General features: G+C 41.3%; 1 protein-coding gene across 1 annotated transcript in view; it reads right to left on the bottom strand.

Moving 5' to 3' along the window:
• PCNXL2 (pecanex-like 2 (Drosophila)) overlaps window positions 1-14,644 on the bottom strand; it is a 157,046-nt gene that overhangs the window by 31,684 nt on the left and 110,718 nt on the right. The window contains exons 24-25 of the mRNA XM_010562953.1: window positions 7,242-7,300; window positions 4,629-4,844 (exon numbers count right to left, since the gene is read on the bottom strand). Coding sequence (XP_010561255.1) covers window positions 4,629-4,844; window positions 7,242-7,300 — 275 coding nt within the window. The remainder of the gene's footprint in view (window positions 1-4,628; window positions 4,845-7,241; window positions 7,301-14,644) is intronic.

Raw genomic sequence — 14,644 nt, 5'->3', positions numbered from 1 at the left:
GTAATTTCTGCACATGTAACGCCTAACTGGATATTCTCCAAAAGACATTTTGTAGAGGCACAGACTAAACAGGAAAATATTTTAAGTCTTCCTTGTTCTACAGGGAACTTGCGGGAGCTAGATATTTTGACATTCTTTCTGCTTGTTCCCCGATTGTGGGTTTTCCCCTGTCTGTTCCTTTCAAATTAAATGATACATTATGTATTTCTTCTGGCAGGCTGCTTTTAGCATACCGCTGTGGTCTAACACAGTCAGTAGAGTTAAGTTACCGAAGGGCTTGATTCCCCCCACACCAACGTGCAAGCTACCTGAAAGTTTTAATTACCACCCTCTCTTCGTTTTTGGTAAAGGAGGAGCTGGGTGTCTCCTCTCAATGCCTGGAGGTATTGAGCCTCCCCGCTTCTTTACACACAGGATGAATAACACGATGGAGGCACATCCCCTCTCTGTCCGGAGAAAGAGAGATTGAAGAACTAATTCATACAAGGCGCTTAATTTGAACAGGACTAAAAATGGATGAGAGGAATCCCAGCTTTGCTGACTCTCTTCTTCCAGTCCGCTCAGTCTGTATCTTCTTACCCAGCCTGCAGGGGTTTGGTTGGGTTTGGTTTTTTTGTTGGTTTTTTTTTTTTTTTCATTTAAAAGCTGAGCCAAATGCTTCTATTACATACAGTTAGAAAGGCATCTGAATCAGTGGTTTCTAATGCCAACTCTCAGTTAGGCTGGACTGCAAACTGGGGAGGCTGTACCTCCTGCCCCCAGTACACTTAAATACAGAAGACTCTGTGACCCCTTCTTCGGCAATACTGCCGGCACCGCTCTTCAGCTACCACAATGAGAAACACTCGTAGGAAAATCCAGAGCTCCACAATGCAAATATTGCTTTTGGTTTACTCACAAAGAGAAAACAGTCACAGACACAGAGAACACTGTTGTGATTCACTCATTTCCAAAGCAAACATAGATTTACTATTTAAAGAACAGCAGATTTTTAGGGCCCTCAATTAAAATTACTCATTTGAAAATGAAGTCAAACTGCCAAAGCTCAGAAAGTACAGATTTCAAGTTCCTCCTCTAGCCCTTTTTCCCCTCCTTGTGGGAAACCATTCTGTATAGTGAAAGGAATCAGGGTCCTATGTGAAAAACAGTGCATGACCAGGCAACTAAGAATAGGAATGTAAGATGCCCAAAGCAGAGGAAACGAGCCTAGTGCTTAACGACTGCCTCTTGACTTCATAAACCACCAGGTTCTTCCAGGGCAGTCACACACACTCTTCCCACTTAGGCAGAAAAAATCCTACTGTATACAGTTGTACCCCCACTCCGCCATCTGCAAGGTTTGAAATGGGGAAGAACGTGCCTAGTCCGTGCGGGAGATGGCTCCTGGTGCGGCCCGGGGGCAGCCCGCTCTGACTCCCTGCCCCTGCAGGCAGCGATCCCGCTCAACGGAAGGGGCAAAGAAAACCTTCCAAGGAAGACTTTCAGCTCAGTCTCAGCTTTCACAGAGTCTCCTCAGGACAGCTCTTGGCCTGTCCCCTTCGGCAGCTTCTGCCTTCAGGCCAGCCCTTCTGGCTCCTTTTACTGCAACAGAGTGCCGTGTGTCCGGCGGGGCCTTGTTGACACGAGGACAAAACCTGTTATGGGAAGGGCATGGTACTGCAGCGTAGTTTTCCTAAAGCACAGCAGCCCTCATGGGTTACCTGGAGAGACGAGCAACCCTCTGGGGTCAGCACACCACCTCAGCAAGTCTCCCCTGGGCACACAGCAGACTATCTGCCCACGCTTTGGAGTCCATGAAGTCCATCCATATTATCTGGCTTGTGCCTGGTTCCCCTCTGGGCTCCTCTGTTCCTCCTATTCCATCTGTAAGCAGGCTTGTAATGCACGTAGATTCTCTGGCACCCATTCTGCATGGTCCAGTGGGGTTCAACGCTCACATGGCATGTCAAATCCTACATGTTTGAGCTGTTCTTTCCTCGGGGATGTGTCTTTATTCAATCCTACATGGCTTCTCTGTTCCAGGCTAAACAATGTAGTAACAATACCGACACACTCCTAATTTCTCCTCCCATAACTTCTCTACCTGGAGAGAATATTCTGAAAGCTGGAGAAACCTTCCTTACATGCTATGTCTGTGAGGACACAAACTAACTACGCATTTTCTCTTATTCTTGGAATAGCATCATCCGGTGGGTTCAGAGAAGAGAAGAGGGGGAGTCCATTTCCCTCCCATTTCCATCCTTTTCTTCTCCTTCCAGTATTGGGGAGTCTCTTCCCCCAATGATACTCTGAGCAATTTTTGAGCTTTGCTCTCAGATCCAAATGCAAAATGGCACTTGCCTGCTAATGAACCATCCTGGCTCAAACTCAAATAAAGTCTTCCCAAACCACTTTGAAACAAAGCTATCTGGTTGTTCACCATTCAACTTCCAGTTCACTAAGCCCATCTGCTAGGCTCCTGATCTTTTTATCCAGCTAGCATGTGGTTTGAGGATCCTCTGAGATTTTTTCATCTCTGTTTCCAAGATTTACTTTTCTTGAACTGCCTGGGGATGGTGATGATGGAGAGGGACCCAGCAGTAGGTGGCAACTGCACAGAGGAAAAAAAAACCCACTCACAAAACTCATGTAATTTAAGCATGGAAGTGAGATTTCTTTCTTCTGTTGTTTCAAATCCTACAGTGAACTATGTTAACACAAAAGGTTGATCACCAAAGATAATTTTCTGAAATTAGAATGCAAGTTAATGGCAACGTACATGGTCCTGCTTACTCAAAATCCCCAAAAATCCGAACTAAATGTCAACGTTATCCAAGATATGTCTCTTCTTTAACATACATAAATCCCTCCTGGAAATCACTTTTCTTTTCAGATCTGCAGAAACAAATGAACTAATTTTTGACTTCACAGAGTTTCCATGAAGAATTATAACTGTGAGCAACCTAAGAGGAACCATATATGACAGGCTGACTAAAACTGTCTTAAAAAAAAAAAAAAAAAAAAAAAAAAAGGATTTTTTTCCGAGATTTACCAGCCTGTGAAACCAGTGGTACTGTAACTAAGAGATTTGAACTGCCACAATATTTAACTGTTCTTGCAGAACAACATAAATCTGTATTTGTCTGGCCTGGATTTGAAAGAAGTAATAGCAAATTCCAAATCCACCCAAAAAAAGCTTTCCACCTGTGGACTCTATAGGGTACTTAACCTCAGTCCCTATCCCTGACACAGCAGTACCACTGCTTACCTTGGGGGCAGACAAGGAGGAGATAGTACTTGCACTGATGTCTTTGAAGTTGAAGAAAGCCACAGAGCCACATGTACATCATCATCATCACGAACAACAAGAAATTATAAGGCTGATAAACAAATTCTTTCTCTTCCCTTCCAGTTGCTTTTCCTTACAGTTTGCCTTTGTACTGAATAGGTATCTCTTCAGGTACTACAATACCGAGCTGTTTCAGGTATTTACTGTTTTCTACATAACTTTTCTTAAGATACGAGAGCGTTATCTTTGTCCCCACCATACAGGAAGAAAAGTGAACGTCAAGCATTTACCACAACCTGTTCAATATCCTACAGGCCATCTGTCACAGAGCCAAGACTTGAGCCCACGCATGTTATTTCCTAGTCTAATCCTCCCACACCTAAGTGCATTCAAAGGGCCAGTCTGTCTCCTATTTTCTCATACTCAGCCTTGTTGAAAAGTTGCCTTGATCATACACTCCTCTACACATTGCCCATTAGATGCTCAGCCCTTGAGCCTGGGAAGCTGTTTGTTCTGGGATTTCAAAACTCCCATGACCTGCAATTGCAAAGTGGTATCTTTGAAAGGTTACAAACCCAAGCAGCCAATATGTGTAGCATGAGCAAAATTTAAAAGCTGTTTAAAAAAGTTTTGTGGTTTTACTTCCATTTTTCTTCCTACTCTAGGGACAACAACAGACAAAAGGACAGGAATGTGACACTAGGAGCAACTGGCCTCACAAAAGCCACACCACCGAGGAAGGGGATGCAATTGCCATTCCTTAAAGAGGATTGTCCTGATAGAGGAATATACTGAACAGGATGAAAGTGAGGTCCCTCCTTCAAGTGAAGTCAGCACTTCCTAAATAAGAGAAATACGAAGCCCCGATTGACTTGCTTCTCCTCTCCTGTTCTACTGTGATGGAGACCATCTCAGCACTGGCATCTTGCATGATCTGACACATGATATTTGGGTCTTATGATATTTGGGTTTTTTTCAAAGACAAGTTTGGAGGGTTGAACAATTTTAAGAACACCTTCAGTTTTCATGGTTATGGCGGGAAAGAAATAATCTGCAAACATAACTAAGTATAAACTAAAAGATCTGTGAACCAAGCAAATAACTCAACATGCCTTCTTTCTGAATGTCTTATGGTACTGCAGAACATGACTTCAAATTTCTTAACATCTAGGTTCCAAAACACTGTCAATCAACTAATGATACAAAGAAGTACAGAGGTTTTAGACAGACAAATATCTGTAAAAAGATAGAGAGAAAGGTCCTTAAACTCTATGTCCTACTATAGAGTCGTGATAGATTAAAAAGCCAGACAGGGTTCGTTGCTGTTTTTGTTGTTATTTAAATCATCAGGGGTCCTTACCTCGAAATTCCAGCCCTCTGAGCTGAAAGGTGACAAGGCCATTTCCAATTTCGATCAAGTGCACAAAGGCATTTAAATAATCCGATGCCAGAATAAAACAGTCTCCTGTGTTGTAGTTTCCCCAGCGGCCCAGAATCAAATCTCCACAAAGAGACTCCTGCAGAGATCTTGTCAAATGCTCATAAAAAATGGAGTTGAGATTATTGTCATCATTTCCTACAACCAGAGCAGCACATATTTGTAAAGAATAAAATTTATAATACGCTAAGCCATTCTGCATAAAATCCCATGTTCTTTTTTATTCCTGCATAAAGCTTCTTCCTCTAGTTGGATGATATCTTCCTGATACTTTATACAATCTACATTTCCTAGGTGGTTTTTAGTCTTTCAGAGAATCAGGCCTGAAACTTTTGTTTAATATCAACAATGTTGTAAATAGAATATAAAATCAGTGATAACATGTATTTCAGACTGAATCAAATCACCTTCATGTTTTACAACAGCAAGAATTTTTTGGCTCCACTGAAAGTCTCTGCAATGCTAAGTTAATATCTACGTGTTCTTAATTTTAAGAAACAAGAAATCATGATTATTTCAGTATATAAGCTTAAATCTGAGTATTATTTCTGAGATTTTTAAAGAATTCAGTCACACAGCTTCCAGTAATTTTGTTGGGATTTTTTTCTTTTAGTCCTCCAGGAATTTTTTCAAGGCTTTGTCCATGAATTATCTGTTGGTACTTAAAATGAAGATATAGTATATTGAGAAAGAATGAAACAAGGTTCATTCACCACTAGAATTGCTACCACTTCTTTAAAAATAGTAGCTGTCCAATTACATGTTGGTTGGACCAATTGTCCAGGTGAAAAACACCCAATCACAGTCTAGAAGTGTCATCTCATAAAGGCCTATGGCATTTAACTGGATTAAAAGTAGCACTTTATGATGGTGATTATAAAGTGAAAGGGAATGAACCTCTCACAAATGCTAACACACTGCCACATAATCCAATGTGGTGTTTTGTGCTTGTACTCTTTTACATAATATATGCTTGACATGAGAACTGCTTTTCTTTTCTATAATGTGTCAGTGCGTCACCTTCCAATACTTTTAAAATGCTGGTGCATGAATAGATACACATGTACAAACCAACATCTTGTAGGTGTATTTGTATACATGAGAGTGTATCTGGATACATATGTACAGGTACACATGCATATTTATGTATGTGCATATTTAGAAGCAGATCTAACATGGAGAAAAAATTCCAGAGGATGACAGGCTATAGCTTCCCCTACAAATTGCTCCTCAATACGAGAAGAGGAGTGGGCGTGTTACTACGATGATTCTCATCACCATGGCCATTATGCATCCAGCCCTGGTATGTTTGTACGTGCAGGTGTGTATGCACATACAGACATACTCAGCTATACACCTTCTAGAATATAGTTGGTCAAAATCTAAATGAGTCATAAAATGAATCTTTTAAGCACACACACAAAAGGAATGTTTTGCTTGAGCTATGGGGTTTAAAACATAATTAACTTATTAGCATATATAATAATGCTAAAGGTTATTGCTATCAGATGACAGAATGGCCTTGGGAAACATCTTAACTCCCTACCTTGAAACGATAAATAATGAAGGAACACTATATATGCCTCAAACTGCTAATACCTCTCTCACCTTCTTGGACACCCTGGATTACACCCATTTCTGCTTGAAGATGTGTATTCATGCTACTGATGTAATGGGTAAGGATAAAGGGGGGAGGGAGGATAAAAATATGATAACAATAATTACAATGTAAACTTATAGCTCCACAATACAAGCCCTGACACCTCAGTGGCAAAATAAAATCAGGCGCAGAACACAAGCAGAAGAAACCTATCTATGAAGCGCTGGCCTCTCTCACTGGGTCTGGGATTTGGCATGAAAACACTGGTATCGGTTTCCCCTGGGAAGGGCTCTGTCCCGCCAGGTGCTGAAGAGCATCAGCGGAGGTACCACACACTCTCCACATCCACTGACTTGTCAAAAAATGCTCTCATTTCCCAGTCTCACGGGAACCACTCAGTGCAGCCCAGGAAGGTGCTTTACATTGCCAAAGTCGGAGCTCATTTAATGCACCAATACCCAGAGGACAAACCCACCATCTTTCCTACTCCTTTCTTTTACCCCCTCCTGCAAATTTTCCAATTTCCCTTTCCTCCCTCTCCAAAAAAGATTTCTCTCCAGGGAAGAGGAGCTACCTGTCAAGCCCAAACTGCTCAGCAGTATGGGCACCGTTAACCTGCTGCTTTTTTCCAAGACCTTTCCCTGCTCACAGCTGACCTTAGAGTCTAGCTAGGGTGTCTGCTGCATACTCTGCACAAACAGCAATGTCATGATTAACCAAGCAATTCACAGCCCAGCAGCTATCTGATCAGCTACACATAACTCTAGAGCTAATTTACTTATCGAGTCCGGTGCTCCGCTACATTTAAAATGCTCTGGTTTGTTCACACAACATTTAAACTCTTTGCATCTCTTCAGCTTCCCAGGCAAAGCCTCGATGGTGTAAATACATCACATTTTGCAAATCAAGCAAACACCCAAACTCCCAGGCCATACCTGCATCCTTTTCGATCTGAATTGCCAGTCTGGTGTTGGAATGGTCCGATCTTTTGGTGCTGGAAATAAAGACATGTTGTACAGCCAATTTTTTTTTTTTTTTTTAAATAAGATTCTCCCAAACCCACATTTTTACTTTCTTTTTAATGTATCTTTTCACTCTGTGTTTATATCATTATGCAGTTCACACTATAATCCGTTCATTGGTTTACTCCAAGTAGGCATATATAGTTATTTTAGTTCAGTATTGCTATTGATATGGTAGCTTATCAGCACACAAAACAAAAGTGTCTGTGTCCCCTCCTCCTTTTCCTCAAACTCTTTCTTCCTCATTTTCCTTCTTGTGGGGCAGAGTCCATTCAGAATTTGGCATCTGTGATAATACACAACACTACATACTTAAATAATTGAACTGGCTCCAGAAGCACATCATCCAGGTGCTACCAAAACACTGAATAGAAAGCATATTAAATCAGTCTCTCTTCCCTTTTAAGCCTTAAGGGAAACAGCTGGACTCAAGGGGTTTTCTTTGTGCAAAAACATTTCTGTGGGTGTATAACATCTATGGAAAAACAACAACAAGAATCACTTTATGTTTTATATTTAGCTAGGCAGCGACGAGAGAGTCCCTGGACATTCTTATCACTTGAAAAAGAGTAAATTACAGGGTCTTATTCCATACAGACAGTTGTTGTGGTGACTAGGGATATTCAACACTAAAAGTCCAAAGCACCTCCCAAGCGTCCATCTCCCAAGCCTTCAGGGTACAAGTGAAAGCCTGGCTAACAGAAATGCTATAGTAAATATAAATTTCCCTGAAATACTGCTCTGGCAGTGGTGCTTTATGATATCAGGACACTTCATTAAGAATACTGTCTTGAGTTTTGCCCTCAATCACTAGCCTTAGCAGAAGGCCTATCAACCAGATACGTAAATGTTATCATTCTTTGGTAAATGAGGTTAAAACAGAAAATGGGGAAAGACAAAGCTGTTTGCCCTAAACCACAGTCAGCGTAAGGTTACATGTGGCAGTGGTGAGAGTCTCATCTGTTCACCGGCCTGCAAACAAAAGGGAAATGTGCCAAGGCACCATCTCTCCTGGCACAGGACCCGAGGGAGAGACCCAGACACAGTCCTCATCATGTCCTTTGTCAAACTGTGATGAGGATGGCATGGCCAGGTGGGACTGGCTGGGGTCTGGCTCATTAGGGTGGAGTACAGTGGAGATTTTTGAACAGGCTGGCCGGTCAACTTAGCCCAAATTTAGCTACTCGCTCTGAGAACTTAGACATGGCCAAAGGAAGACTGCGGCAAAGAGGGTGTAAGTTATATCGGAGGCTTTCAGACAGTTTAAATAACACTGAAAAAGGACGGTGTAAACCCAGGGTAACGTTCTCTTTGAAGCACAACAGAGACTCTCTGGGAGCCTGTATGTCCTCATCGCAGTATTGGCTCCCAGGATTTTGTGTGTCAATATACAAGTTATTTAAAATGTTGGAAGTTTCTGAGCTGAAGCTATAAGCTCATGCTGAAGCCAACTGGGAGAGGGATGCCATTGATGTCCCCAATGTTAGAAAGCCTCTTCATCCACTCTCTACAGCCTACCCTAAAAAGCTGTGGAAAACCGACCAACAGAAAAATTGCACACAGCCTTCCGTAGAGGAACAGAATTGCTTTACTTCTACTCCCTACCAGCAACTGATTTCTGCTTTAAAAAGGCATGTTCTTTACTTTGCAAGAAATACAGTTGGAGAGAATATGAGTCTTAATTAGAATTATTTGTAATTAACATTAGTACATTATCTACAGCGATTAACATTTTATTTGATGTATTATTTATCTTCCTGCCTCTGGTTGGCTCAGCTTATTGTAATTGCAATTTCCATTTCCTATGCAACAGAAAATGGCAACAGGGGGAGGGCCTTCTAAGCAGTTCAAAACAGAAAGAATGATTTTACTTCAAAAAGGTTGTCAGAATTCTTCTACCCTGATATACATCCACCTGCAAGTGCAACATATGCAAGAGTTAGCATAAAGATTAGGTTATGGAATTCAATCAATTTTCTATTCTCAGCAGAGAAACGCTGCTGATTTCCACGTGCATATGTTTTAAGATTATGAGACTCCTTATTAACTTTCAGTCCCTCTGAAATCAGTGTGGCAGTATGAGGTACAAGTCAATACTATTCTTTACCCCAATTTTTTACCAACCTATAAAGCGTTTCTGTTCTTGAGAAATATTGAGACTCATACAAATCAAGCAATACTTCAGAAAATTCTAATCTATAGTAAGTAGGAATCCTTTTGCCCAGCATGCAGCTCTGGCTTCATTTCTTCCCCCCCCTTTTTTTTTCCTTTGAGAGAAAGATGCATGAAACAATCAGGGAAAATCACAAGTGCTTCAGGACACTCGGAGATGGACAACACAGCCTGACTGGGAAGAAGGGAAGGAAACTGAACAGCTCTCACAAACAAAACAAAACCGGGCTCCATTGCAGCTTTATCCTCTATTCCAAGCACAGTAATAATTGCTTAAGCAGCTAAAACACGGGCCTCAGGACATGAGACAAGAAAGGATTTACCTTTTCAGACACTACCAGAAAAACTCAAAGCTTTATACAGATATTTTGAAGCATAATTTTAATTTTTTTTAAGACGGAGGATAATATAGACAGTTTGTAAAGCAAACTTCCCTCCTGAAATTCAGTTCAGTTGAATAAATTCAGTCAGGTAATCCATTCTGGACTTTAAAAAAATTTCCACAATTATTAGTAACCAAAGCTATGTTTGTACCTCTTGAAGGCAATGGGAATTTGCATTGCATTAAGCTATAATACACTGTGCCTAACAATCAAACTAGCGACGCCTTTACTCCTGGGCTTTTCACTGTCAACGAGGACCTCTCAAAGTGAACTTTTGGGACTAGTGGATGATTTGGGCTTTCCTCCAGTGGCCTTTTGCTTTAAATTTGGTTGTTACCACTCATCCAAGGTGATAATTAGCTCAGTAATTGGATTTCTTCCTGAATTGCATTATTCTATGCAAACCAAGTGCAGGTCCTTGGGCACTTGCCCTAAAGAGCAAGTGATTGTGTTTGAATGTCTTCAGCTAAGTCTTCAGCAATTTTACAGTCAACATCCTGCTTAGTTCCTGAAATATCTATCTCATGCTCTTTTAATCCAGCATTTACATGGGCACTGAGATAATCCACTGGTTTGCATAGCATTGTTCATGTCATTATAACTATCACTTCCCATTGCAAAAGGATGAAGTCACCTCCTGTGCTTCCCTTGTCCAAAAATACTGCCTCGTTTTTCAACCTGGAAAGACTTTCTTCTCCCACTTTACTCTCCCAATTTCCTTAGAAAGGCATAAAAAAGACCGAGGGGGATTCAGGCAGCCTGGGGAACATACAGCGGATGCTGAGAACCAGGCAAATTGAGGGCAAGAAAAAAAAAAAAATTCATTGCTGTTCTTATTTCCTGAAGATGAAAATAAAATTGCAGCTGTTCTATCTGCCTTGCTGTTGATGGGTTTTTCCCCAAAACACAAATTCAAGATTTCCAGGATTCTTGCTGTGAAGAAGGGGATCTCTACTTTGAAAGAGAACAAAACAAAGAAAAGCAGTTCCCCTCTGAGGGATAGAAGAGATGCCTTTCTAGGGTAGATCCAAAGTTTTTCTTTGTCTGCGTCCAATGAATTTTAATCTGTCTTTCCATGACATCTAACAGGCAAATCTAACAGAGAAAAACTTTACTATGTTGCAGCCCTATGATTATTCATGAGAGTCTGGAAAAAAAAAATCCTCAACATTTCCATGTGAATATCTTACGCTGCTGGCACTATGAACGGAAGGTTTAGCATTAAAAACACAGTAGTAGTAGGCTACAACAGCGAGGCAGGAGGGAGAATGAGGAAATGGCAGAATAAGCAGGCATCTATGATTATCTGAAGGACACCAGAGGCAAAAACGATGGTACTAATTGGAAGCGTAAGGGTGCCCAAGTAGTTTTAAATCAATTTCATCTAAAACGCAGAATGATTTCAGTGCGATTATAACAGCAAAGGCTGACAGCCCCTTCGTGCATAACCATGGCCAGGTTTTCTGGACAGCTGCATGGAAGATATGCCTTAGGTTTAACTCACATTAATAAAGAAAGATATCTTAATAATGAAAGCAACTTCTTCCTGATCACTCGCTCTGATTTTTATTTTTCATGCTTTCTTCCTCCCCTCCTTCCTTGACTGCTCCAGTGTTTCATCTAACAATAATAAAAAGTGGCTTTGATTGCACACTAGGAAACTGGGGGAGGGCACTAAGATATATAAAAAGTACCAGTTATTAAAGACAGCGTTGTTGAAGGATCCTTTTAAAACACAGGAAGATCTTATTATCAATAATGTTTCCTGCTCTTAGGGTTTCTTTACTTTCTTAAAAAGGTTTCTATAATTCATTCTGAGAGCTTCTTGGGTTTGGTTTTTGGTTTTTTTGTGGTTTGTTTGGCGGGGGTTTTTTGTTTGGTTTGGGTTTTTTAAAAGTAGATGTACAAATCAGGCTTGTGGTCATTTGCTGAGATACTACTGAGCATGTTTATATGGCATATTCTGAAGCCTTTCCTGAAGATGCAGTTTCTGTGCTCCTGCAGCAAAAGGGATGCAAGAGAGGTGTGAGTGCCCAAACATGGATTGAACAGCCCACCTAAGTGCTCTGACATTCAAAGGTTTAGCTGGGGAATTCACCTCTTATTTGTAAGCCAGGCCATTTAAGCACCTGTGTACTTGAAAATATTCACTAATGCTTTACCAAAATGTCATCAATATCCCCGCTTTTGTCTTGCCTACCTTGCTACTTAATTTCTTTCCCCTTGTCTGAGTATGCTTTTTCTTTTAAAAGACATTTTGTCATGATCTCCAGATATTTTATACTAAGAAATATAAGAAGCTTTGCAAGTGGAAGGATTACGCCAACTGCACAGAGACATTTGTGTTCACTCTTGTGTCAGTGAAAAAGGGCTGGGACCCTGACATTCCTGTAAGGAAGGGGCTTAGTGCAGGACCCTACATCACAGCTATACTCACTGTCTGCAATTCATAGAGGTACTTTTAATTCAAAAAGCAAATGTCTTAATTACACACAAAAACATGCATCTGAAATAGTGCAGGTGAGTGTTTTTTTCTGGTTTTCCCATTGTGAGCCAGCACAAACATTATAGGAAAGGTACTACGCTGTACCCAGAGCTCTGCAGGACTAATTCACTTGGGCTCTGCACTGGCTGATGGGCCCATGAGTGAAGTGGCAAAAGCCTGAGAAACTGTAAGGACCTGGAGAGTAGAAAGGAGGTGATGAGAAAAGTCCCAGTGAAGTCTTCACCAGAAAAAGAGAGCAAGATCAGAGAGCAAAAAAATATGACCAAAATGTTGGGAGCTGCTTCAGCAAATGAGAGCAAGGTGTTTACCTCCTTTACTCCACACAGAGAGATGCACGTACCCTTGCACATCAGGAAACATGCAGGACTTGAGCAAGCTATAGCATGAATTATTCCCTGCTGCTGTCTGTACATAACTTACGTATCACCTCAGTTAAAACAGTTACACTTGCTGAACATCTCCTCTGTGATCTCAGCTTTTCCCCTGTCTTCACATCTTGACAAAAGTTGCTTGAGTAAGCACCTTCTTGAATGGAAGGTTTGAGTTTAGTGCTCGGAACCTCAGCTTGCCCCTAAATGTCTGATTCAGTTAAATCTAAAACAGGAGATGATCTGCATTATCCAAGTGAACGGGATGAACGCTTGATGAGAACACTTATTCTTACGGAAATTCAATCAATCCATTTCAACAGGTTTCCAATACTCGACATGACAGAAATTTCATGAATTTACTTGATCTCATTAGATCTACATAATTTGGAAGCTAAGCATTAGATGAGCAGCTTACAAAATTTTAGTGCCACTGTATATCCACACAAGCCCTTAAAATATTACATGCATCCTATTTCTGATTTATGAGTCCATTCTCATCTTTCTCTTATGCCCTGTTGCTGCCTTCCTTTCCGAATATCTTTAAAAGTCCTCTTCTATCATGCTCATGATTTCTTTTCCTCTATAGGTCTGAGTTCCTGCTTATCAATGACTGTTGCATTATCCTCTCAGATTTTTCACTGCACGCCTTTTCCTTTTTTGCCCATCCCTTTCCCTTTTCATTTATCCCGCTTGTGGTTTTGATCTCTGCTTGTGTTCCTGCCTGGCCTCAGCATGCATTCTCTCTCTGATGCCTCCCTTCTGTCTTTATTCTGTCCTCTTAGAATGATTCAGTGAATTGGAGATGTGAATGCATCTTTAACTCGGCAGGGAACTACAGAGCACTGAATCAGAATGCACTCCCAATTAATTATCACACATATGGCTCCTATTCAATTAGCCTCATTTTGTTTTATTGACTGCCAGGGGCAAAATTTGAGAAGAAGAGATGTTACCAGTTAAAGAGATACTGCCAAACAGTTAAAATACAACTTTGAATTTTGTATAGCCTCCCTTGAGTGGCAACTCAGAAAACATTTTAATACCACATCTATTTGGTTAAAGGTGCTTGCTTTTCCTCGCCCATCCTTTCCCAGACAGCCCTCACGTTTTCCCAGTTTGGTGTGACTCCACATATGGAGTCAAGCAATGAGGTAAGGGCAGGGTTGGAGAGGAGATGTACACACCTCCATGCTACAGCCAGCAGCGAAAGGGGCACACGTGCACACAGGGTCACTCACTCCAGGGGAGATCACAGTTCAAGATGCTGAGGGGAACGTAATTTCTAGTAGGGCTTCTTTTAGCCTGGGGCTTTACCTGAAGCAACACCTCCCACACCTGAATGCTGTGGCTTTGTCACTCCTCAAAGCCCTACACCCCTGCTGAAAGGGAATAAAGACTCCTAAAGCAGGCAAGTGTTGCACGTACGAGGCCATGGGCAGTGCTGGTGGTGCACAATGTGAAGATGTATAGCAGATAGGCTTTACAGCAGGGAGGATACAGGGATGGGTCTTGAGAAGAGAGTCAGATGAGTAAGTAATGAAAAACATGTAACTTCAGAGGGCTCATGAAGAACTAAGGCTGAAGTACGGACAAAGAAGTTCCTTGTCCTTCAAACATTTTGGTTTTCTCTGTTTTCTCCTCCAGTGCCAGAACCATGGCCACACATGCACCTGGAGAACAGGGTGCAACTTCTCAACGACCAGTTTATACCATTGTTTCAACAGAGGAGCATTTTTTTTCCCAAGAAATCATCTTTATTGGGAAATCTGCCAGTTAGAAGAGTAATGAAGGAAAAATAGCAGTAACTTGCTAAAGTTTCAGCTTTTGCATCATGGCCAGCCAGGGAGTGCCACTATAGTCAGCAGGAATGCTATACCCAAGAGC

The sequence above is a fragment of the Haliaeetus leucocephalus genome, unplaced genomic scaffold (assembly GCF_000737465.1).
Source record: "Haliaeetus leucocephalus isolate CR32 unplaced genomic scaffold, Haliaeetus_leucocephalus-4.0 Scaffold162, whole genome shotgun sequence".
In the NCBI taxonomy this organism is placed as follows: Eukaryota; Metazoa; Chordata; class Aves; order Accipitriformes; family Accipitridae; genus Haliaeetus; species Haliaeetus leucocephalus.
The sequence above is the reverse complement of the archived record's forward strand: the minus strand, read 5'-3'. Positions and strand labels throughout refer to the sequence as shown.